The sequence below is a fragment of the Ictalurus punctatus genome, chromosome 4, assembly GCF_001660625.3.
Source record: "Ictalurus punctatus breed USDA103 chromosome 4, Coco_2.0, whole genome shotgun sequence".
NCBI lineage: Eukaryota > Metazoa > Chordata > Actinopteri > Siluriformes > Ictaluridae > Ictalurus > Ictalurus punctatus.
In genome coordinates this window covers 32,610,139-32,634,571 of record NC_071284.1, presented here as the reverse complement: position 1 = coordinate 32,634,571, position 24,433 = coordinate 32,610,139, and the positions used below count along the sequence as shown (strand labels likewise).

Sequence of the window (24,433 nt, the reverse complement as noted above, 5' to 3'; positions counted from 1 at the left end):
TGAAAAAAAAAGGTTTTAAAATTTGATTTTGTGTATTTAAAATTTAAAATTTAATACTTCTTCCACTAACTACTAACTATATGTAAATTGTACCACAAAGTCATACAAAAGATAACAGCTTATTTAATGTAGTTATTGAAATGGCATAACAGTGTCTTTATGCTAATGCATTTTCAGATGTTATTTTAAGATAGAACATGCCTTTAAAATAGGATACATAGTTTAAACAGAGTATAATAATAGTAAATATCTAGACAGATACATCATTTAGCAGGTGCTTTACCCATCATTTGCTTCTTAGTATTCTTCTCTGGTTTCAGGATGATTATATAACACTTTGGAACAAATATGCAGATTAGTAAACCAAAGCTTGATGTTAAAATGGCAAATATCTCTACAGCTACAGTGAATTTTCCAGGAGAGCTGACATAAGCAGGAATAAAGGTGATCCAAACTGCACAAAATATAAGTATGCTAAATGTTATGAATTTGGCTTCATTGAAATTGTCAGGCAGCTTCCGAGCCAGAAAAGCTAAAATAAAACACAAAACAGCCAGGAGTCCTATATAACCCAGCACGGCCCAGAAACCTATAGCTGAACCTACATTACATTCTAATATAATCTTTTCCTTGTAGTACTTCATATTTTTGTAGGGAAAAGGAGGGGATATTGTTAACCAAAGTACACAAATAATGACCTGCACAAGAGTGAAGGCAAGTACACTGAGTCTCTGCTGTTGAGGCCCAAACCATTTCATAACATCACTGCCTGGAAGTGTAGCCCTGAAGGCCATTAACACCACTACTGTTTTACCCAGAACACAGGAGATGCAGAGGACGAATGTGGTCCCAAATGTTGTGTGGCGCAGCATACAGGACCATACAGAGGGCTGACCAATAAATGTAAGTGAGCAGAGGAAACACAGAGTCAGAGAGAAGAGCAATAAGAAGCTCAGTTCAGAATTATTTGCTCTAACAATTGGGGTTTCCTTGTGTTTAAAGAAAATTACTGCAATGCAGATGGTGAAACATACTCCTAACAAAGAAAATGATACAAGGATGATCCCCATTATTTCCTCAAATGACAGGAATTCCACCAGCTTTAAGACACAGGTGTCTTTCTTGTCATTAGACCACAGTTCAGGTGGACACTTGATGCAAGTTATAGAATCTAAAATTAGAGAAAATGAATATGAATTGGAACCTAATAAAACTTTAAAATCTTTCTGAGTCTTTTGTGCATTATTGGAGCTAATCACTATACCTGTTATATTACTTATTTCCCCCTCTGCGCAAGGTATACAGTCAAAGCAGCAGATTGGCCTTCCTTTCTGTACAGCCTTCCTGGTGCCCATGGGACAACTTGAACTACATACAGAGACTGGTGCCTGAAAACCATTTTTATTGTATATAACTATGAATAATTTTGTAATATATTAAATTGTACATATTATCTGTTCATACAGGTATTTTCATTTACCTGTGTTTTTTTGTGGGCCCAGGCTATACTGATGTTGTTAAAAGACAGCTGAAGATGTGTTTGCAAAGAGCCATCATAGAAGCCAACTTTAACAAAGACTGTTTTATCATCTTTGCCATGTTGCCAATTCAGTAGTTCATACCTCGCAGCTGGGTCACCATTCTCATCAAAGTATACATCCTCTCCAGTTGTAGAGGTGAAATGGAGTTTCTTCAACTCGCTGACTACCTATATAAAGCATAACGAACTCTTCAGTCACGAGTATAAGTACTTTTTCCCCCTACTAGCCTATAGTGTTACACTTACCTGCCATGGTTTGTTATCTGTTATGTTTACACATGCAAAAGAACCTTCTTGTCCACTGTCCCTCTTTGAACAGCTATACATGTTATGCAGGGCATAAGCCACAGCATACACAGCCTTGTAAACATTATTTGCTATTCGTAATTCTGAAACATCTGTGTAAAGATTTTGAACTTGACTGAGACTTTCATTGCCTTTGCACATTTGTTTTATATCAACATTTTCCTGTGTTGGAAACGTACATTCAAATATTGTCTCCCACAACTCTTTGTAAATAGCTACATCAGAAGCTGGACTTAGTTTTGTCAGAAATTCTCCCAGGCCATTGATTTGAGCTTTTGGCATAGCGAAACCCATGGAGCCTATCAGAAGATGCTGCCATTGTGCAATGGCTGGGTTTATAGCAGAGATCCAGGACTCACTTCCAATCCATTGTATCCCAGTCACATTCTGTAAGGCCATTTCCTTTAGAAGAACCCCAAGGTCTGTATATGCAACAAATGCTACAATAACTTTGGAGGTTGAAGCCTTTATAATCTCGACAATTTTCAGAATTTTTTCTCTGGGGTATGTCCTAAAGAATGGCATGGAATATTCAACACAGATTCCCTCTTCTTTGGCTGCAATTATAAATTCCTGTATGCCATTGTTCCCATAGTCATTATCACTGCATAGGGCCCCTACCCATGTCCAGCCAAAATGCTTGACTAACTTAGCCAAAGCTCTGCTCTGGTAGTGATCACTGGGAACAGTTCTGAAGAAAGAATAATATTTCTTCCTGTCACCTAGGCATGCACATGTTGCAGAGTGACTGACCTGCAATACAGAGATTTCAATAACATGTAATTTACTTAAAATTTTGACTTTTTACTTAAAATATGTTCATAATTCACCATCAAAAGCCCACATATTTTCATACGTAAATGAATAAGTCTCACCACAGGTATTTTCAAAGGTCCCACAGTAGCAGCAATAGCAATAGTGGGGGTGGAGGATGTTTGTCCTATGATTGCTTGAACTGTGTCAGGTTTGGAGCAAGACATTACAGATGTATTTTCTCCATTGCCATTAACTAAAGACAAGGTGGCTCTTGTGGTTATTTCTACTGATTCACAGGAATCATAGATTTTGTAACCCAATTTGACTCCAGGGAGAATATCGGTTCTGTTGTTGATTTCCTCAATGGCAAATACCATTGTTTGTGCATTTTGAAATTCACGGAGGCTTACACTACAGGACCAAGTAAACAAAACCACATGTTTTTTTTAGTGAAAACAAAAAGCATTAATACAGTAACAGGTTTGTAAATTTTGTAATTAAAATAATATAAGATAATATCCTTGGTTTTATTAAAATGAATAAATCTTAAACCAACGTTATAATTCCACTATCCAAATTCAACCAAATTCAAATTCCCCTAATGTGCACTCACCTTCTGCATTTTGGTTGCCAGGGCCCAGATGTAAAGACAGGTATTGTCTGGTCCCATTTGACATGGAAGGAAAATATACCACCAATCATTACATCACCATCTTTGCTTAGTTGAGGAGGATTGGACAGGCCAAGCAAGTTGCAGTGGGAATGAGATGCTCTCATCTGAGTGAATAAAAGCCATGTGTGCAGGAACCTCATTCTCATCCCAGCCTAAACACTATCACCACATACTTTTATATATCACTTTGACAAAATTTACCAGCCCCTTTCGTGTGGGTGTAACAAGTGCATTACCTCATCATTTTGCACTGCTTATTGTATAACACAATATAATAAACACATTTTTGTACAGAATTATATTCTGATAATAACTTGCCTAATTGTCATTTTCTTTATATACATGTCAGTATCAGATAAACCGAGTTATAGACCTAGTTCTATCTATCTATCTATCTATCTATCTATCTATCTATCTATATATATATATATATATATATATATATATATATATATATATATATATATATATATATATATATATATATATATATATATATATATATCTATATATATATATCTATATATATATATATATATATATCTATATATATATATATATATATATATATATATATATATATATATATATATATATATATATACACATATATATCTATATATATATATATATATATATATATATATATATTACTAATATTTACATTCTTAATGCCTCCTCATTTTGGTATGCCTAAATCCTATATTAATTCAAATAAACTATTTCCATCAATCTATATAGTGAAATAGTGAAATATCATAAACAGGTTTTGCAAATTTGGGCCCTCATTTATCCCATATTTCATGCCCTCAACAGCACCAGTAAATAATTCACCAATGAATTAAGGGGCTGCCATTGATATGCTTTACAGCCAGAAATAATGCACATTGGACAAGGGCTACATCAGACAAAGTGGTTTTCAAAGTCAGCTTTTTTGTCATTTTTAGGACATTGCATCTCAATGGATAAAAAAAAAAAAAAAAGTTCCTTCAGGAAACTACCTTACAACATGTAGTAGACATTGACAAGGACTAAAATACAACAGTAAACATGGACAATAAATACAGATAATAATTTCAAAAGGAAAACAGTATCACACAAAATTAAAAAGTCACATAAATAGGAAATCTCTCTCTCTCTCTCTCTCTCTCGCTCTCTCTCTCTCTCTCTCTCTCTCTCTCTCTCTCTCTCTCTCTCTCTCTCTCTCTATATATATATATATATATATATATATATATATATATATATATATATATATATATATATATAAATTGGGTTCTCTCTATCTACTTTGAGGACTTATGTAAAAAAAAAAAAAAAAAGTAACGTTTTAGGTCATATTTATCCAGACATAGAGAAAATTTTAACTAAAACTAATTTTAACAATCGTGTCATTCGTACAGGTGAGGTATTTTTTTTTGTCTGTGGTCAGTGACACCTTGAATGCCTGTCTGTCCACATCCCCTGTGGGTCATTGTTACTGAAGTGTTCTTTTATTCTGGAGGTATGTGAGTTTTTGGCTTCTTTGATGCCACAAGTGAGATTGATCCTGGCTGCTCTGAGTGCCACTCTGTCACCCAATCTGAAGGCTTCATCACAGTCTTTGAGCAGTGAACTCTAGCATCTAGCCAGGGCTTTAAATATGTTTTAAAAATGCATATTAGCAATGTTTGTAAGACAGCATTTTATCACCTTTATAACAACTCTAAAGTATGTGATATTCTCTCCCTCACAGATAGTGAGCAACTCATACATACATTTGTTACATCTAGACTCGACTACTACAGCAGTGTTTTGGTTAGCTTACTAAAGAGCTCCATTAAACACTTACAAAGAGTTCAGAATGCAGCTGCAAGAATGCTGACACATACTAGACTGAAGAATCAGATCACTCCGTCACTTAAATTACTTCACTGGCTACTGTGTCTTACAGAATTGATTTTAAATTCCTGTTATTAATTATAAAATGTCTTCATAATGGCGCTCCAACATACCTTTTGTAATATGATCACTAAATATACTCCTGCTAGATCACTTAGATCATCGCGGCTGAAAAGCAGGGAGTCGGCCTTTAGTCACTATGGGCCTAAACTGTGAAACTCTCTCCCTGACAACCTACGTGCAGTTGATTCAATTAGCACTTTTAAAAAGTATTTTTAAGTGCATTTGTTCACTATTTTCTATTTTATTTGCTTAGTCTTTTATTTCTTTAATTGTAATTCTTACTACTGATTTTATTTTCCTGTGTCTTCTGTATGTCTTGTGTAAAGCACTTTCTACACATTATTTTAAAAAGTGCTATATAAATAAAGCTTTACTTACTTACTTACTTACTTATTTACTTACTTAATTCATGCACTTTTAGAAATGAACAGATATAAGCATAACGAATAATAAAAATGAGCAGTATTTTACAGATATTGTGTTTATGATGGACATACAATAGCTTAGTGCACAGCCCTCTTCAAGTCATTCCACCACTTTTCAATAAGATTTAGATCTGGGCTCTGACTGGGCCATTCCAAAAATGTTGATTTCTCCTTCTCAAGCCATTCATTTGTTAACTTAGATTTGTGCTTTAGGCTGTTACGCAGTTCTGGTTGGGTGCTGCATATCTCTCAATGGGCAGCCTCCGTATATTGGAAGATGAACTTTTTCTTCATCTTTTTTTCTGAGAAAGGGCTTCCATCTAGCCACCATATGCCATAGCTCAGATATGTAAATATTATATAGATTATGGTCACATTCAAGAAGTGATCAGTACTACAGATATTCCTACAGCTCCTTTAATGTTGCCGTAGGTCTCTTAGCAGCATCCCTCATAAGATTTCTTTTTGTCCTATTGTGTATTTTGCATGGACAGTGTGTTTTTCATAATGTCACTGTGGTGCCCAATTTCATCCACTTGTTGATGGTGGCCTTCGTGGTGTTCCATGGTACATGTAATGTTTTGGAAAGTCTTTAACCCCCTCTTCTGATGAATATCTTTCAACAATGAGATCAAATACATGCTTTGTATGTTTTTTTTTTTTTTTGCAGAACATGGCTTCAGCAGTTGAATGAAACCAAGAAGATGTCAAAAAAAAAATCCTTCAGAAACATATGATCTTTAATTCGGGTTAGAATCACTCTATTTTTTAAATCCAATGTATGTCACTTAGGGCCAAAGTCTTCATTAGTCAATCAGATGGTGTTTGAGAAAGTAATTGTGTATGCTCCAACAATGTGTCAGCATTATTCCAGACATGTGAAGACACTCGACACAGTGCCAAGTGTGGACAACTATTCATCTGTCCACTTGTGATTGGTCCACCTGAGATGGCAGTGCGAATAGTGCCATAGTTGACCCCAAACACTGCAACATATTAGACAGCTCAGAGTGGCCAATCATTAAAGGCAAAGCAGACCAGAGGACAGAGAAAATGATCTATATTTCCCATAACTGCTTCTGGGGAAAATAAAACTTCAAAATATATTTAATTAAGTCTCAATTGGAAGATCATATGTACATATTTCATTTTCTTTTTTGGTTGATTGAAAGTACCAACGGGAAAACACTTCTTGTTTTGTTGGTAATTGCTCCTGTTGGGCCTGGTGTGCAGTCAGAATATTAGACGGTCTTCTTTATTGGAACAGCCTTCCTGGTACCTGAGGGATGACTGGCACAGCGCACCAACACTAGTTTCTACCATGCACAAGGGAAAATGAATCCTGCAATAACAATAATAAACTGTAATGTGACATGTTTTCACATGCTTGTGGTGTTGCTTTATGAAACGATAAGTCACCTGTGTGTTAAACATCCACTTGGGAGCTCAGGTCAAATCCAAAATTGAAAATATTTTTTTGCCTCAAGCACCAGTGACTTTGTTAATAAGCTTCTCTTTAGGACGGTTTGTTCCTAGTAGCAGATGATGACCATTTTTTATGGGCCTTCACAGATTTATCTGTTTTCAACTTGCAAGGTCATCAACATTGCTGATAAAAGAACACTTTTAAATGCTGTTATGTATTTAATCTTTAGATTTTGAGGACTCTAACTATAAGATATTATAAGAGTGTCACATTGCATGCTAGAGTGGCATCAGTCCCAATTCACTGCAGTCCTGTAACCCACTGCCTGTAGGTCTTCTCTGTGAGACACAAAGGTCATTATCACCTTTGTAGTCAAGTGCTTGATAGCATAACATATTTTTGCTTGTGATGTTTGATGGAAGAGGCCTTCCAGTATCCTTCCTTATGCACCACCATAATAAATGTGGCAATGCTTTTTATTTGTTATTCGTCTCCTTGAGTGATTGAACCGTTTATGTACAGACAAACAGAAAACCATTAATGTTTTATTTGTTTTTGCTCTCATTTGTTAAAGTTTACAACCGGGAAAAAAAAAAAAAAAAAAAAAAAAAACAAACAAAGAAATTTAAATTTTGGGGCTTTTCAAATGTATAATAATTTGACAGGGTACATACAGTTACAGTTACATACAGGGTTATATTACAGTAGAACTGTTGCTGAATTTGTCACAGATACAACATTTAGCCAGTATTTTTATACAGTAATATTACAGTCTATTATCCTGCAGAGGTCCAGCAACTTTTATTGATAAAAGGCCATTGACAGTGCACTTACAAATGTGAAATTCTGTTGTATGACAGCATTTAATATCTTCTCTAGATTGTGGTCAAAGGAAGCAGCCACATTATGGCTTAATGGGACAACCATAATTGAAAGACACAGTTTTGCAGGAAAAGCTGTTTCAAATGATATGTAAAAAAATAAACCTTGGCTACATAATTATATAACCAGTAACCGTATGTGGAAAAAGAAAAAAAAAAAAAATGCTACTGCAGAGTAAGACAACAGGTAGCAGTTTATTTACTGCAGTTAGTGAATTTGTAAATGATTATGTTAATCCTTTTTAATAATTTTCATTTAAGATAGAACATTGATTTTTCATAGGCATACATACATAATTTAAGCAGAGAATATTAATAGCGAATATGTAGATAGTTAAATCATTTAGCAATTGCTTTAACCATAATCTGCTTTTTAGTATTCTTCTCTGGTTTCAGGATGATTATGTAACACTTTGGAACAAATATGCAGATTAGTAAACCAAAGCTTGAAGCTAAAATGGCAAATATCTCTACAGCTACAGTGAATTTTCCAGGAGAGCTGACATAAGCAGGAATAAAGGTGATCCATACTGCACAGAATATGAGCATGCTAAATGTAATGAATTTGGCTTCATTAAAATTGTCAGGTAGCTTTCGAGCCAGAAAAGCTAAAATAAAACACAAAACAGCCAGGAGTCCTATATAACCCAGCACGGCCCAAAAACCTATAGCTGAGCCTACATTACATTCTAATATAATCTTTTCATTGTAGTATTTCATATTTTTGTAGGGAAAAGGAGGCGATATTGTTAACCAAAGCACACAAATAAGGACCTGTATGAGAGTGAAGGCAAGAACACTGAGTCTCTGCTGTTGAGGCCCAAACCATTTCATTACATTACTGCCTGGAAGTGTAGCCCTGAAGGCCATTAACACCACTACTGTTTTCCCCAGAACACAGGAGATGCAGAGGACAAATGTGATCCCAAAAGCTGTGTGGCGCAGCATACAGGACCATTTAGATGGCTGACCAATGAATGTAAGTGAACAGAGGAAACAGAGAGTCAGGGAGAAGAGCAGCAAGAAGCTCAGTTCAGAATTATTTGCCCTAACAATTGGTGTGTCCTTATGCTCAAAGAAAATTACTGCAATGCAGATGGTGAAAGATACTCCTAACAAAGAAAATGATACAAGAATGCTTCCCATTATTTCCTCAAATGACAGGAATTCCACCAGCTTTAAGACGCAGGTAGTTTTCTTGTCATTAGACCACAGTTCAGGTGGGCATTTGATGCATGTTATAGAATCTAAAGGAAGAAAATTGAATATTAAATTAGCAATTTAAGTGCTTGCAATTATATTTAGATTATTGGCCTAATAAATAATAACTGAAGAAAACAAATATTCATTCATACAGTGGGGGAAATAAGTATTGAATCAGTCAACATTTTTTTCAGTAAATATATTTCCAATGAGGTTATTCACATGAAATTTTCACCAGACATCAGTATTAACTCAAGAAATCCACAAATATAAAGAATTCACAGCATTAAAGTCCATAGGTAAAGTTGTGTGTAATAAAGTGGAATGACACGGGGGGGGATTCAACAGGCTAAGAAAAAGTAGGCCCTGCGATGGATTGACACCCTGTCCAGGGTGTACCCCACCTTGTGCCCGATGCTCCCTGGGATAGGCTCCAGGTTTCCCCGCGACCCTGAAAAGGATAAAGCGGTATAGAAGATGGATGGATGGAAGAAAAAGCAGTTCTCCAAGGCAAGGTAAGGCAAGGAACCAGCTGAAATCCGTAAGTAATTAAAAAGTAATTATACCTCCTATTTGTGCAAATTAATATCAGCTGGGTTAATACATTGATGGTCTATAAAAATGCTTTTCATTATCAAGGTATCGCACAAGAAACATCTCATGATGGGTAAAAGCAAAGCGCTCATTCAAGACCTTTTCAACCTTATTGTTGCGAAAGATATTGATGGAATCGGATACAGACGTATTTCAAAACTTCTGAATCTTCCAGTAATCAACATTGGGGCCATTAGCCACAAGTGGAAGCAACATCGCTCCATCATCAACTTTCGTACAGGAAGCGTCTTGAAGCTGTCATTACAAACAAAGGCCTCTTTACTAAGTATTAAACAAATTTCATGCCAATACTTTTTTCATGTGTCATTCCTCTTTATTACACATAACTTTATTTATGGACTTGAATATTTGGATTTCTTTATATGTGTGGATTTCTTGAGTTAATAGCAAAGTCTGGTGAAATTTTCATGAGAATAACCTCAGTGAAAATATATTTACTCAAAAAAAATGTTGACACGTTAAATATGTATTTCCTCCACTGTACCTGTTATATTACTGATTTCCCCCTCTGCACATGGTATACAGTCAAAGCAGCAGATTGGCCTTCCTTTCTGCACAGCCTTCCTGGTGCCTGGGGGACAACTTGGACTACAGACAGAGACTGGCACCTGAAAAACATTTTTAATGCATATATTTATTCATAATTTTCTAAAATATTTATTGTTCATATTGTCTGTTTATTCAGATGGTGTCATTTACCTGTGGTTTGTTGTGGGCCCAGGCTATACTGATGTTGTGAAAAGACAGCTGAAGGTGTGTTTGCAAAGAGCCATCGAAGAAGCCCACTTTAACAAACACTATTTTACCATCCTTGTCTAGTTGCCAGTTTAGCAGTTCATACCTTGCTGCTGGGTCACCATTTTCATCAAAGTATACATCCTCTCCAGTTACAGTGGTGAAATGAAGTTTCTTTAACTCATTGACTACCTAAGTAAAGCATTGGGCAATAATCACTAACAAATATAAGTACATGTTTTTCATCAGACTATACTGTTACACTTACCTGCCATGGTTTATTATCTGTTATGTTTGTACACGCAATAGGACTTTGTTGTTTACTCTCCAACTTTGAACAGCTGTATCTGTTATGCAGTGCATAAGCCACAGCATACACAGCCTTGTAAACATTATTTGCAAGTCGTAACTCTGAAACATCTGTGTAATGGTTTTGAACCTGATCGAGACTTTCATTGCCCATGCACATGTGTTTAATGTCAGCATTGTCTTGTGTGGAAATTTTACAATCAAATATTGCCTCCCACAACTCTCTGTAAATAGCTATATCAGAAGCTGGATTATGTTTGATTAGAAATTCCCGTAGGCCATTGATTTGAGCTTTTGGAATAGCAAAACCCATTGATCCTTTCAGAATATGCTGCCATTGAACATTGGCTGGGTTTAAATCAGAAATCCAAGACTCACTTCCAATCCACTGAAACCCAGTCATGTTCTGTAAGGCCATTTCCTTTAGAAGAACCCCAATGTCAGAATATGAGACAAAAGCTACAATAACTTTGGAGGTTGAAGCCTTGATAATCTCAACTACTTTCAGAATTTTTTCTCTGGGGTCTGTCCTGAAGAATGCCTTGGAATACTCAACACAGATTCCTTCTTCTTTGGCTGCAATGATAAATTCATTGATGCCATTGTTTCCATAGTCACTGTCACTGCATAGCGCACCTACCCATGTCCAGCCAAAATATCGGACCAACTTAGCCAAAGCTCTGCTCTGGTAATAATCACTGGGAACAGTTCTGAAGAAAGATGGGTATTTCTTCCTGTCACTTAGGCATGCACATGTTGCAAAGTGACTGACCTGATATAAAGAGATTTAAACAACATGTAATTTATTTGTACTTATCTTTCAATATTAGGCATATTCATAATTCACCATTAAAGCTATTATAATGTTTTTTTTTATTAAAAATATTTTGTACACACAAAATAAGTCTTACCACTGGTATGTTCACAGGTCCCACAGTAGCAGAAATGGCAATAGTGGAGCTTGATGATGTTTGTCCTATGATTGCTTGAACTGTATCAGATTTGGAGCAAGATATTACAGATGTATTTTCTCCATTTCCATTAACTAAGGACAAGGAGGCTCTTGTGGTCATTTCTACTGATCCACATGAATCATAGATTTTATAACCCAATTTGACCCCAGGAAGAATATCATTTCTGTTGTTGATTTCCTCAATGGCAAATACCATTGTTTGTGCATTCTGAAATTCACGGAGACTTAAACTGCAGGACCAAAGAAATGCATATGTTTTATAAAATTATAAAATCTAATTTTATTATCAAATAAAATAATATAAATAAGAAAATGTTTCTTGTTTCTTAAAATGAATAGATCTTGAACCAATTCCCTTAATGTCCCCTCACCTTATGCATTTTGGTTGCCGGGGCCCAGATGTAAAGACTTGTGTTGTCTGGTCCACTTTGATGTGGAAGGAAAAGATACCACCAATCATTACATCTCCATCTTTGATAAGTTGAGGTGGATTGGGCAGCCCTAGTAAGCTGCAGGGAGGATCAGCTGCTCTCACCTGAGTGAATAAAAGCCATGTGTGCAAGAACCTCATTCTCATGCCTGCCAAAATCCCATCATCAGTGTTTGGGCTTTTATATAACTCTTTGACTCCCAAATTGACTACACGTGTGGGTGTGGGCTTAACAAGTGCATTACCTCATAATTTTGCAATGTTTTCTATAAGGCACATATTTTTATTGTCTTACTTTGTTATATTAATTAATTTACTGTTAATTAATTTATTTAATGTAATTAATTTAATGTACACTAACACTTTATTAGCCACACTTGTACACCTGTATCTAATCAGCCAATCATGTGGCAGCAGTGCAATGCAAAAAAAAAAACATGCAGCTTCGGATAATGTTCACATTGCACAGGAGTGGCCTGATCTCAGTGATTTTTATCATGGCACGATTTTTGGTGCTAGAGACGTTGGTTTGGAGTATTTCTAGAACTGCTGATCTCCTGGGATTTTCAAAGACAGTTTTAAGAATTTACTCAGAATAGTGCAATAAATAAAAAAACATCCAGTGAGTGGCAGTTCTGCAGATGGAAATGCCTTGTGATGAGAGAGATCAAGATAGAATGGCCAGACTAATTTGAGTTAAAGTTGGGCAATTGTGATGAGCAGAAAAACATCTCAGAACACATTGAACCTTGAGGCGAATGGGATACAATAGCAAAAGAGCATGTTGGATTCCACTTTTGAAAGCCAAGAACAAAAAGCTGAGGCTGCAATGGACACAGGCTCACCAAGACTAGCAGACGTAGCCTGGCTTGATTAATCGCAATCACTGCTGAGGCACACAGATGGTAGAGTCAGATTTTGGCACCAACAGCATAAATTCATGGATCCAACCTGCTGTCCAGGCTGGTGGAAATTGTATAGTGGTGTGGGAAATGTTTTCTTGGCACAATTTGGGCCTGTTAATACCAATCAATCATTGCTTTAATGCCACAGCCCATTTGAGTATTATTACTTACTGTGTTCATCCCTTCATTGCCACAGTTTATCCATCTTCTAATAGCTATTTCCAGGATGATAATGCACAATGTCACAAAGCAAGGGTTGGCTCAAATTGGTTTTATGAACATGACATTTGTGAACAGTTCAGTGTTCTGCAGTGTCCTTCACAGTCACCAGATCTGAATTCAAGAGAACACCTTTGCAATGTGGTAGTATGGGCGTTCCCTTTCAAAGGGAACTCCACGTTATGTTTAGCATAACACTATGGGAGCGCCTCTCGCGTGTGACCGGCAACTTAAGCTTGTGTAAAATCATGCCTATTTATAGGCCTGCCGTGATCAGGTGACTTGGCAATTAAACGCATCGTATGATATTTATATATATATATATATATATATATATTGTCGCGACGGACCGACAGCTGGCGCGCATAATAAGAAAGTCGCTCCTTCCCCGACTGCCGGACCGGCACGAAGCGGACAGCCTCGTGCCAAACACACCATCAGCCGGAAGGACCGTCATGGTGGGGCGGGACCGTCGACGCTACACCGGCCGGCGATTGGGGAGTCCGTCGGGGAAATTCCACCACTCAGGCGACGGCGGAAGAGGATAAAAGGACGCGCTTACGCCCGTGCGAGGAGAACGGCTAAGAGACAGACTCCGTGCGAGTGCGGACGAGACCGCCGGGTGGTGAGATTGCGTTAGACGGTGCATGACGGCACGGGAAACCCACGCACACGTCTCGGGAACCCCGACACGCCCTCGAGAACGTCACAACGCCAGCCACACCCCCACGAAACCCCTCACACTCACCTCCTCACTACAGACAGCTCCCACACAGACAAATAAAACACCCGTTTTGACTGAAACCTGTCTCTTGTGGGTCTGTGCTCCGCCCCCTCCCCCGGGCTAATTCCCCTACAATATATATATATATATATATATATATATATATATATATATATATATATATATATATATATATATGGCACCTCTGAACCACACCATCAGCCTCTATTATCTGAAGCGAAGATGCAATTCACAGGCCTGCCCTGGTATGACAAAGCTACACAACGTCTCGTTCCCTTCTCAGGGAACAGGGTTACATGTGTAACCTAGACATTCCCTTTCAAAGGGAACTCCACATTGCATTTAGTGTAACACTATGGGAATGCGAATACCCACTCCATCATACCGGGGGTACGGCCTATTCAAAAAGACTCAAGCCCAAGGGTCACTGCAAGACACTCGAGCCCGGGGCAGAATGAATATCCAGGCTGTAATATCAAATGAATGTTTGTGGCGTAGCAGCAGCACACACATCCTGTAAGTATACCCCATTGGACAAAGCCTTCGATGAGGTGACCCCCCTAGTTGAATGAGCCCTTATGCCCAGAGGCGTAGCGAGACCGTGCGCCCCATAAGCTGTAGAGATTGCTTCCACTATCCAATTAGAGATGCATTGCTTAAACACGTCACCTCTACTGTCGCCGCCAAAGCAGACCAGCAGCTGCTCCGACTTACGCCACTGGCTGGAACGGTGGATGTAAGTACAGAGATCCCTTACTGGACACAATAGGTGCAATTTCTGGTGTGAGGAATGGAGGAGGGCAGAAAGCCTGCAGCACTACTGGCTGGGCAGCAGACATAGGCACTTTAGGAATAAAATCGGCCTAGGATATAGTAAGGCCTTGGCTAATCCAGGGGCAATGTCAAGGCAGGAAGGGGCAACAGAGAGAGCTCGTAGATCTCCTACTCACTTGAGAGATGTCAGGGCCAACAGAAGAGCTACGTTTAGAGTCAGAAGCTTCTGAGAGGCTGACTCTAAGGGCTCAAATTGGGCCAGTGCCAAACCTACTAGGACCATGCATAAACCTTGACGTTAAGCGTGGCATGCTATAGCCCTAGACACTTCACACAGAAAGTGTGCACTCCTCCCCGTGATGAAACAGGAGCAAGGTGTAACACAATTCCTGAATTCTCTCACTCATACTTTTCTCTCTTGCTCATTCTTTTTTTTTATTCTCTTTTTTTAAAGGGATAGAAAAGTCCAGATATTTTGAGAAAAGTTAGAGAGGAAATGAAGCGTCTTTTTGTTTCTTTACACAAACAACCGACATACAGACTTGCTGAAGATAATAAGGCTGATGGCATGGCTCAAAGGTGCCATATATATATATCATGCGATGCGCCTCATTGCCATGTCAACTGATCACAGAACATCTATAAATAGGCATAATTTTACCTAAGCTTCAGATACCGGTCACATGCGAGAGTTCTCCCATAGTGTTATGCTAAACGCAATGTGGAGTTCCCTTTGAAAGGGAACATGTCATTGGGCAAAACTGCAGACTATGCGGTCCAAATGACAATGTCACAGTGGTCAATTTTGCCAACCCAACCTTTTTGGGTCTTAGGGCTTTGCCAGTATTATGCTGGGTATTATCAGTCTAGTGTTAACTGGGGCACAGCACCTGACCCCATAGACTGTGCATGGTTTCCAAGGACACTGCCAGGAACCTAGCCAGCTGACTACACAGCTTCTTGTCAAAATGCTGCTGATCTAACTCAGAATTACTTAGTTGACAAACAAGCATGGGGTGTCTGGCAACTGGATAACTTGGGCAAGAGGATTGGACTCTATTTCTGTGTGTACTCTGAGCTGCTTATTAGCACCAGTGTGGCAAAATACAACACGTGAAACACAGCAGATTCAGGGAAAAAGAGTGTGCTTTTTATTTATACTAAATGTTAAATACAAACAAAAGAAACACAGCCTAAATCTGGCAGCTTATCAGTGCCATTCTTTGATGTATTCCAATTGATGTATCATACCGACACATTTGGGCTCAGCTCACTGAGAGTGCAGAACAGAGAAAACAAGAATGTTAATAAATATTCACAGATCAGCAATGTCAATCTACTCATTTCCACACCCAAAATGAAACCCAAAGTACATTAACTTATTTTAACAAGTGTTTCAATACATATTTCCACCTTATGGTATATGATGATAGTGTGCCTACCTTTTCCCATATACACAAAGGCCTATTGTCATGATCTCCCCTTCTGGCAGCTACGAGCTACGTGCACAAGTGCTCAGTGAGCGCATGCTCATCGGGTGTTGATAACCGTGGCATTGTTTACTGTGGACACGTGCGTTTGTTTTTTTTTTCTGTTCTGTCTCCCCCGTTTGGTCATTGGTTGTTGTTCGAGGGTGTGGCTTCATTGTTTTCAGCTGCCAGCACTGAACGCTGATTATGTTTGGGATATATACTGCGTGCCTCCCAGTACACGGCACGGAGTATTAGATATAGTTAATATAGTTAGATTGATTTAGTTAGTTTAACCTTAGATTAGTTTACCTAGACCATGCTGGTGTTGTCCGCTCCCAGTCTTAGGTTCATGTTTCATGTTCCATGTGTATGACCTTGTTTCTTGTTTCCGCGTTGTGATTTCCGCTTAGCCCAGTTTATGCCTATTTGCCGATCACCTGACCCTTTGCCTGTCTTGATTACGTTTTTTGGATTACGATTTGGATTTGTCTGCATACCCTTAAATAGATACGTCTTTACCTGCACCTGCTTCCGTATTCTACTCCCTTACGTCTCACGACGTACCACCTATCATATAAAATTGTTGAAAGTTCCTCCACATAGCTAACATTGCCTCTTATCCTATGTACTTAACCTTTAATTCCAGCTGTAATTCACAAGACCACCTCCCATCAAATCTTCAGAACATTTAGAGGCAAAACACTAATAGAACCAATCATGACTGTAAAAGATAAATGCTAAAAATAATATCTCAGTGATTTTATAGACGTATCATAGCTCTGTGAATTAGGACCAAGGTCTTACTTAGTTAATCAGATGCAGTTTGATAGCATGTGTCCAATACATGCATTTCACAAAGTCTTATGTCAGGCAGATTTGACATGTCTATAATATTAATTGTCTTGCAATATTACCATCAGTTAAAGTTGATCTGTGACTTTGCTGTCTGCATGATGTTGTGCTTAGTAATCATATTAGTAAGTCAGATTAGTAAGTTAGTCAGATAATACAATAAGTCTGGTTTTAAAATGGCAATTTACTAAAAAAAAAAAAAAAAAAAAAAGTAAATCTAAGAAAGTAAATGTTAGTTATGAGTCTGTGCCAACAATTTGCCAACATTATTTGTGTCAAGATATATGCCTAGTGTGGATGGCTGTCCATCCATCATTCCACCAAATGGGGTCAATGAAAATGGGGTCTCATAAAAATTATATTGATGTATTTTATTTTCACTATATAATTTATCAGTTGGTTGTACCAAGTACCAAAATGGCCAGGAGGAAAATTTACTTGTTTTGTTGGTAATTGCTCCTAGTGGGTCTGGTGTGCAGTCATAGCAGGCAGTCTTCTTTTTGCAACCACCTTCCTGGTACCTGAGGGACAGCTCTCAGAGCACACAGACACTAGCACCTGCCACACATGAGGGAAATCTATTCTTGCAATAACAATAATAAACTGTAATGTGACATGTTTTCACATGTTTGTTGTGTTGGTTAGTGAAATGATACCTCACCTGTGTCACATCCATGTGAGAATTCAGTTAAGATCTAACATTAAAAAATGTCTTTTGTCAGCCTCATGCCCATGTGACCTTTTAATAAGCTTTTGGTCTTTAGGGCACATTTCATTATAGTAGCAGATGATGACCAATTTTTATGGCCCTTCACAAATTTAATAGTTTGAATCTTGCAGTGCAGTGTTTTTTTCTATTATGTAACTTATCTTTATATTTCCAGGCCTTACCATACTGTAAGATGCAATAAAGGTGGGCATGGTTGCATGCTAGATGGTTTGTGACAGCTATTTTTTTATTTTATTTTATTTTATTTTTTTTTTTACATGCAAGGAAAATATGCAGAAAATGATACTCCACAAAAAGAGACTTGTAAACCTGAAATCAAACACATCACTAAAGAAGTGTTTTAAAATATATATATTTTACATTTGCACAAACCTGTTACATGTCATCCAGTATTCATTTAAATGCTTTCTCAGAATTAACCAGAGGAACATGCTGATGCCAATACACTGCAGTTCTTTAATCATATGTTTGTAAATCTTCCTCCAATTTCTTTGTGAAAAAAAAGAGCCATTGTCAATACCCTTTCTTCATGGACTACCAAAATCATAGTGGCTTTGCTGTTAATTTTTAAATAATGTTTGCTGCTTACAGTTCCTATTGATTGTCATGAAGACGCATTCGTGTAAAAATACATACAGAAAAGAACTGAGAATTAATTTGAATTATTATTTGTTTCTTTGCTTGTTTCGTTTTACTCTCATATATTTCAGGTTTCAGTTGAAATAAAATGGTTAATGGTGAATTTGTCACAGATAAACATTGCTTCACCAGTTTCCTATACAGTAATGTTAAAGGACATAAAACCAATCCCTTATCCTGTATGTTGACAGCCATTTTTATTGATAAGTCATTGACAGTGCAGTTACAATTACAATTTGGTAGCATTTTGTAATTTGAAAATTGAGAGAAAATATTGTGGGAAAAGATGTCTTAAAAGATATAGGACAACACACCACAAATAGATACATCACTGAGTAGATACTTTCCCCATCATTTGCTTCTTAGTATTCTTTTCTGGTTTCAGTATGATTATATAACACTTTGGAACAAATATGCAGATTAGTAAGCCAAAGCTTGAAGCTAAAATGGCAAATATCTCTACAGCTACAGTGAATTTTCCAGGAGAGCTGACATAAGCAGGAATAAAGGTGATCCAAACTGCACAGAATATAAGCATGCTGAATGTGATGAATTTGGCTTCATTGAAATTGTCAGGCAACTTTCGGGCCAGAAAAGCAAAGATAAAACACAAAAGAGCCAAGAGTCCTATATAACCCAGCACGGCCCAAAAACCTATAGCTGAGCCTACATTACATTCTAATATAATCTTTTCCTTATAGTAATTCACATTTTTGTATGGAAAAGGAGGGGATATTGTTAACCAAAGTGCACAAATAATGACCTGTACAAGAGTGAAGGCAAGAACACTGAGTCTCTGCTGCAGAGGCCCAAACCATTTCATAACATTACTGCCTGGCCGTGTAGCCCTGAAGGCCATTAACACCACTACTGTTTTCCCCAGAACACAGGAGATGCAGAGGACAAATGTGATCCCAAATGCTGTGTGGCGCAGCATACAGGACCACTCTGAGGGCTGACCAATGAATGTAAGTGAACAGAGGAAACAGAGATTCAGCGAGAAAAGCAGCAAGAAGCTCAGTTCAGAATTATTTGCCCTAACAATTGGTGTGTCCTTGTGTTTAAAGAAAATTACAGCAATGCAGGTAGTGAACAATACTCCTAATAAAGAAAATGATACAAGAACAATTCCCATTATTTCCTCAAATGACAGGAATTCCACCAGCTTTAAGACACAGTTATCTTTTTTGTCATTGGACCACAGATCAGGTGGGCACATGATGCAAGTTATAGAATCTACAGAAAGAGAAAATGATGATCAATTTAGCAATTTATGTAAATGCAATTCTATTGTGTTTATTAACATTAAAATGAAACCTTTAAATCCTTCTGGTATTGGTGTGCATAATTAAGGCAAACCACTATTATTATAGCTCATATAACATTATACCTGTAATATTACTGATTTCCCCATCTGCACATGGTATACAGTCAAAGCAGCAGATTGGCCTTCCTTTCTGTACAGCCTTCCTTGTGCCTGGAGGACAACTTGGACTACACACAGAGACTGGCACCTGAAAAACATTTTTTATTGTATATATTTATTAAGATTTTGCAAAATATTTATTCAACATATAATCTATTCACATAGATTTAATAATTTACCTGAGGCTTGTTGTGGGTCCAGGCTATACTTATGTTGTTAAATGACAGTTGACGGTCTGTTTGCAGAGACGCATCATAGAAGCCAACTTTAACAAACACTATTTTACCATCTTTTCCTTGTTGCCAGTTCAGCAGTTCATATCTCGCTGCTGGGTCTCCATTCTCGTCAAAGTATACATTCTCTCCACTTGTAGTGGTGAAATGGAGTTTTTTCAACTCATTGACTACCTATATAAAATTGGAAATGCTTCAGTGACAAATATAATAGTTGTTTTTTTCAGCAGGCTATGCTGTTACTTACTTACCTGCCATGGTTTATTATCCATCATGCTTGCACATGCAATAGGACCCTCTTGTCCACTGTCCTCCCTTGAACAGTTATATCGTTTATGCAGGGCATAAGCCACAGCGTACACAGCCTTGTAAACATTATGTGCGAGTCGTAACTCTGAAACATCTGTGTAATGGTTTTGAACCTGATCGAGACTTTCATTGCCCATGCACATGTGTTTAATTTCAGCATTGTCTTGTGTGGGAAATTTACAATCAAATATTGTTTCCCACAACTCTTTGTAAATAGCTACATCAGAAGCTGGATTAAGTTTGGTTAGAAATTCCCGTAGGCCAGTGATTTCAGCTTTTGGGATAGCAAAACCCATGGAACCTTTAAGAACATGCTGCCATTCAGCATTGGCTGTGTTCATATCAGAAATCCAGGACTCACTTCCAATCCATTGAAACCCAGTCAAGTTTTGTAAAGCCATTTCCTTAAAAAGAAATCCAATGTCAGAATATGAGACAAATGCTACAATAACTTTGGAGGTTGAAGCCTTGATTATCTCAACTACTTTCAGAATTTTTTCTCTGGGGTCTGTCCTGAAGATTGCCTTGGAATACTCAACACATATTCCTTCTTCTTTGGCTGCAATGATAAATTCATTTATGCCACTGTTCCCATAATCATTATCACTGCATAGGGCCCCTACCCATGTCCAGCCAAAATATCGGACCAACTTAGCCAAAGCTCTGCTCTGGTAATAATCACTGGGAACAGTTCTGAAGAAAGATGGATATTTCTTTTTGTCACTTAGACATGCGCACGTTGCAAAGTGACTGACCTGAAATACAGAGATTTCAATAACATGTAATTTACTTTGTACTTAACTTATTATACATATTCATAATTCACTGATAAAAGTAAGTTTTTTTTTTCTTTCTTAAAAAATAGCTTTTACACATGATAAAAGAAGTGGTCTTACCACAGGTATGTGCAAAGGTCCCACAGTAGCAGAAATGGCAATAGAGGGGCTAGATGATGTTTGTCCTATAATTGCTTGAACTGTATCAGGTTTGGAGCAAGACGTTACAGATGTTTTTTCTCCATTGCCATTAACTAAGGACAAGGAGGCTCTTGTGGTCATTTCTATTGATCCACAGGAATCATATATTTTATAACCCAATTTGACCCCTGGAAGAATATCATTTCTGTTGTTGATTTCCTCAATGGCAAATACCATTGTTTGTGCATTTTGAAATTCACGGAGGCTCAGACTACAGGATCAAGAAACCAAAATCGCATGTAACTTCAGTGAGCACAATAAGCTGTAATACAGTAACAGGTTTGCATATGTTGCAGTGCAAATAATGAAAGAAAAATGTACTGATGTTCTTAATATGGATCTTGAACCATGTTTTAATTCCACTTATCAAATTCAACCAAATTCAAATATCTCTATTGTCCCCTCACCTTATGCATGCTGGTTGGTGGGGCCCAGCTGTAAAGATATGTGTTGACTGATCCCATTTGATGTGGATGGAAAAGATACCACCAATCATTAAATCCCCATCTTTGCTAAGTTGAGGAGGATTGTGTAGGCCTAGTAAACTACAAGGAGGATCAGCTGCTCTCACCTGGGTGAATAAGAGCCATGTATGCAGGAACCTCATTCTTATCCCTCCCTAAACACCATGACCAGTCTTTAGGCCTTTATAGAACTCTTTGGCTCCCAAATTGATTAGACCCTTGGGTGCAGGCTTAACAAGTGTATTACGTTATTAATTTGCATTGTTTACTAGGAGGCTCAAATTTGTATTGAATTTCTTCCCATTAGCAGTGTGTTACCATATTCAATTCAATTTTATTTGTATTTGACTTACATGTATTTTATTTTAAATAGGTATTTTCATATATTTTATTTTAATTTTATTTAAAATTTTCATTTGCACTTTTAACAAACAGCTTTATAGAAATATATAAATTCAGGATATAAATTTAAAATGTGTGATTCCTAATGAGCAAGCCAGACATGATGATGGCAAGGAAAAACAACCTAAGATGGTAGGAGGAAGAAACCTTGAACTAGACTCAAAAAGGAACCCATCCAAATTTGGGTGACAATGGATAGTGCAATTATAACTAAATGCCTTCTATAATTGTGTACTACATGGTCAAATTGTGCAATTGTGTAATCAGGAAATTCATTACACATTTCACATGAAGTCTGTTTTGTTGAACTTTTCCACTGTTTACTGATTGAGAATTGAGTGCAATACTGTTAGTGACAATTGGAGTCCTAAAGCTGTCATAGCAATTGAAGTCCTAAGCAATCATAGCATAACTGTTCACATGAATTGTGGTCAAAAGCCTTCGTCATTGATTTTAAGTGGTATCATCCTCAGTAATCTTAATGATTCTTAGGCTGTCCATGTAGGGCCATCATCAGCAGCAACAAATAATGTTCAATTGATGAGAACTCCAACCAGAAGTAGGGCATCACATTGGATCAGGCATTTTCATAGAGACGTGGCTCAGCTACCGAGTTCCGGATGCTGCCATTCAGCTAGATGGGCTCGCTTCATTTCGTGCCAACAGAAATGCAACTTTGTGCAGTAAGGCTTGCGGTGGTGGCTTGTGTATTTACATCAACACGGAATGGGGAAAGAACTCAGTGCTAGTTTCTAGTTACTGCTAATTGCTGGTGGAGTTTATGACTGTTTGCTGTACAGCTCGGCTCAACCACACTTAAGCCAACCAGGACAGCCAGGAACCTTGGGGTGACTTTTGATGACAGCTTGACCTTTACAGACTACATTTCAACAACTGCACAATCCTGTACGTTCATTCTGGATAACATCAAGAAAATCAGACCCTATCGCACTGAACAGGCTACACAGTTACTAATCCAGGCTCTTGTCATCTCAAAACTGGAGTACTGCAACGCACTACTCTCACGCCTCCCAGCTAGCTCCATCAAACCCCTTCAAATAATTCAGAATGCAGTAGCACGCCTCATCTTCAACCAGCCCAAAAGAACCCATGTCACACCACTCTTCATCACCCTCCACTGGCTTCACAGCACCTCCCTACCCCAACACTCTCCTTGAGACTTACATTCCCTCAGGCAATCTGCGATTGTTAATGACCGACATTAAGTAGTGCCTACTCAGCATGGTGCAAGGTCCCTTTCCAGAACCTTCAAACTAACTGTTCCTGGAATGCTGGAATGAAATTCCAACCTCAATCCAGACCGCAGGATCTGGCACTATTTTCAAAAAAACAGCTAAAGACCCACATCTTCCGTGAGCACGTAACTAACCTCTGAAAAGCCAACCCCACATTACTTTACAACAATAATAATAAATTTACTCTGGCTTTTATACCTCTACTCTGTGCACTTTGCTTCTCTAGAACTTTATTATAAATCTTGCATGGTAGCGCTACTTGTATTGTTCTCCGCTTGATATATTGCTCTGCTTGTATTTCCTCATTTGTAAGTCACTTTGGATAAAAGCGTCTGCTAAATGAATAAATATATAAATATAAAAGGTGGATAAGATGGAAGCAACTTCAAGTAATGAAATGTCAATGGATCCAACTCCCACCTCTTGGAGGGGTCAGACTGCTTGAGAATAGGAGCCATGGTAAATGCAGTTTTGAGGTGTGTGAGGGCTGTTTTGGCTGCAGGGTTCCAGACCAGGCGTTTCAGCTTTCCACAAAGCAGGAACGTCAAGGAGTGGGCTATGGAGCTAAAGCCTCGGATGAAACACTGATAGAAATTGAGCCTTTATAGAATGATGCATATAGATCTGTCGTTAGAGCAGCTTTGGGACTCTCTGATCACTGTCTGGTTCATCTCCTTCCAACCTACAGACAGAAATTAAAATCAGCGAAGCCTGTATTAAGGTATGTAAACAGATGGACCAATGGAGCAGAGCTGGAACTACACCTGATTTGATTGCATGGTTTGGTGTATTTTTGAGGCTGCAGCTACCGACC

General features: G+C 37.8%; 3 protein-coding genes across 3 annotated transcripts; all 3 read right to left on the bottom strand.

Annotated features, from left to right (window-relative positions):
• Nucleotides 1–263: 263 nt before the first annotated feature.
• LOC108264127 (extracellular calcium-sensing receptor-like) lies at nucleotides 264–3,057 on the bottom strand. Its single transcript, XM_047154492.2, has 5 exons — nucleotides 2,722–3,057; nucleotides 1,787–2,599; nucleotides 1,481–1,708; nucleotides 1,265–1,388; nucleotides 264–1,171 (listed from the first exon to the last, which is right to left on the bottom strand). The coding sequence occupies exons 1-5, from the start codon at nucleotides 2,977–2,979 to the stop codon at nucleotides 264–266; spliced, it is 2,331 nt and encodes a 776-aa protein (XP_047010448.2). The 5' UTR covers nucleotides 2,980–3,057.
• A 5,233-nt stretch (nucleotides 3,058–8,290) lies between these two features.
• On the bottom strand, nucleotides 8,291–12,009 carry LOC124627845 (extracellular calcium-sensing receptor-like). Its single transcript, XM_047154592.2, has 5 exons — nucleotides 11,725–12,009; nucleotides 10,773–11,585; nucleotides 10,469–10,696; nucleotides 10,254–10,377; nucleotides 8,291–9,198 (listed from the first exon to the last, which is right to left on the bottom strand). The coding sequence occupies exons 1-5, from the start codon at nucleotides 11,980–11,982 to the stop codon at nucleotides 8,291–8,293; spliced, it is 2,331 nt and encodes a 776-aa protein (XP_047010548.1). The 5' UTR covers nucleotides 11,983–12,009.
• Nucleotides 12,010–18,880: 6,871 nt separating this feature from the next.
• On the bottom strand, nucleotides 18,881–21,701 carry LOC124626736 (extracellular calcium-sensing receptor-like). Its single transcript, XM_053678181.1, has 5 exons — nucleotides 21,417–21,701; nucleotides 20,463–21,275; nucleotides 20,158–20,385; nucleotides 19,943–20,066; nucleotides 18,881–19,788 (listed from the first exon to the last, which is right to left on the bottom strand). The coding sequence occupies exons 1-5, from the start codon at nucleotides 21,672–21,674 to the stop codon at nucleotides 18,881–18,883; spliced, it is 2,331 nt and encodes a 776-aa protein (XP_053534156.1). The 5' UTR covers nucleotides 21,675–21,701.
• Between the last annotated feature and the right edge of the window lie 2,732 nt (nucleotides 21,702–24,433).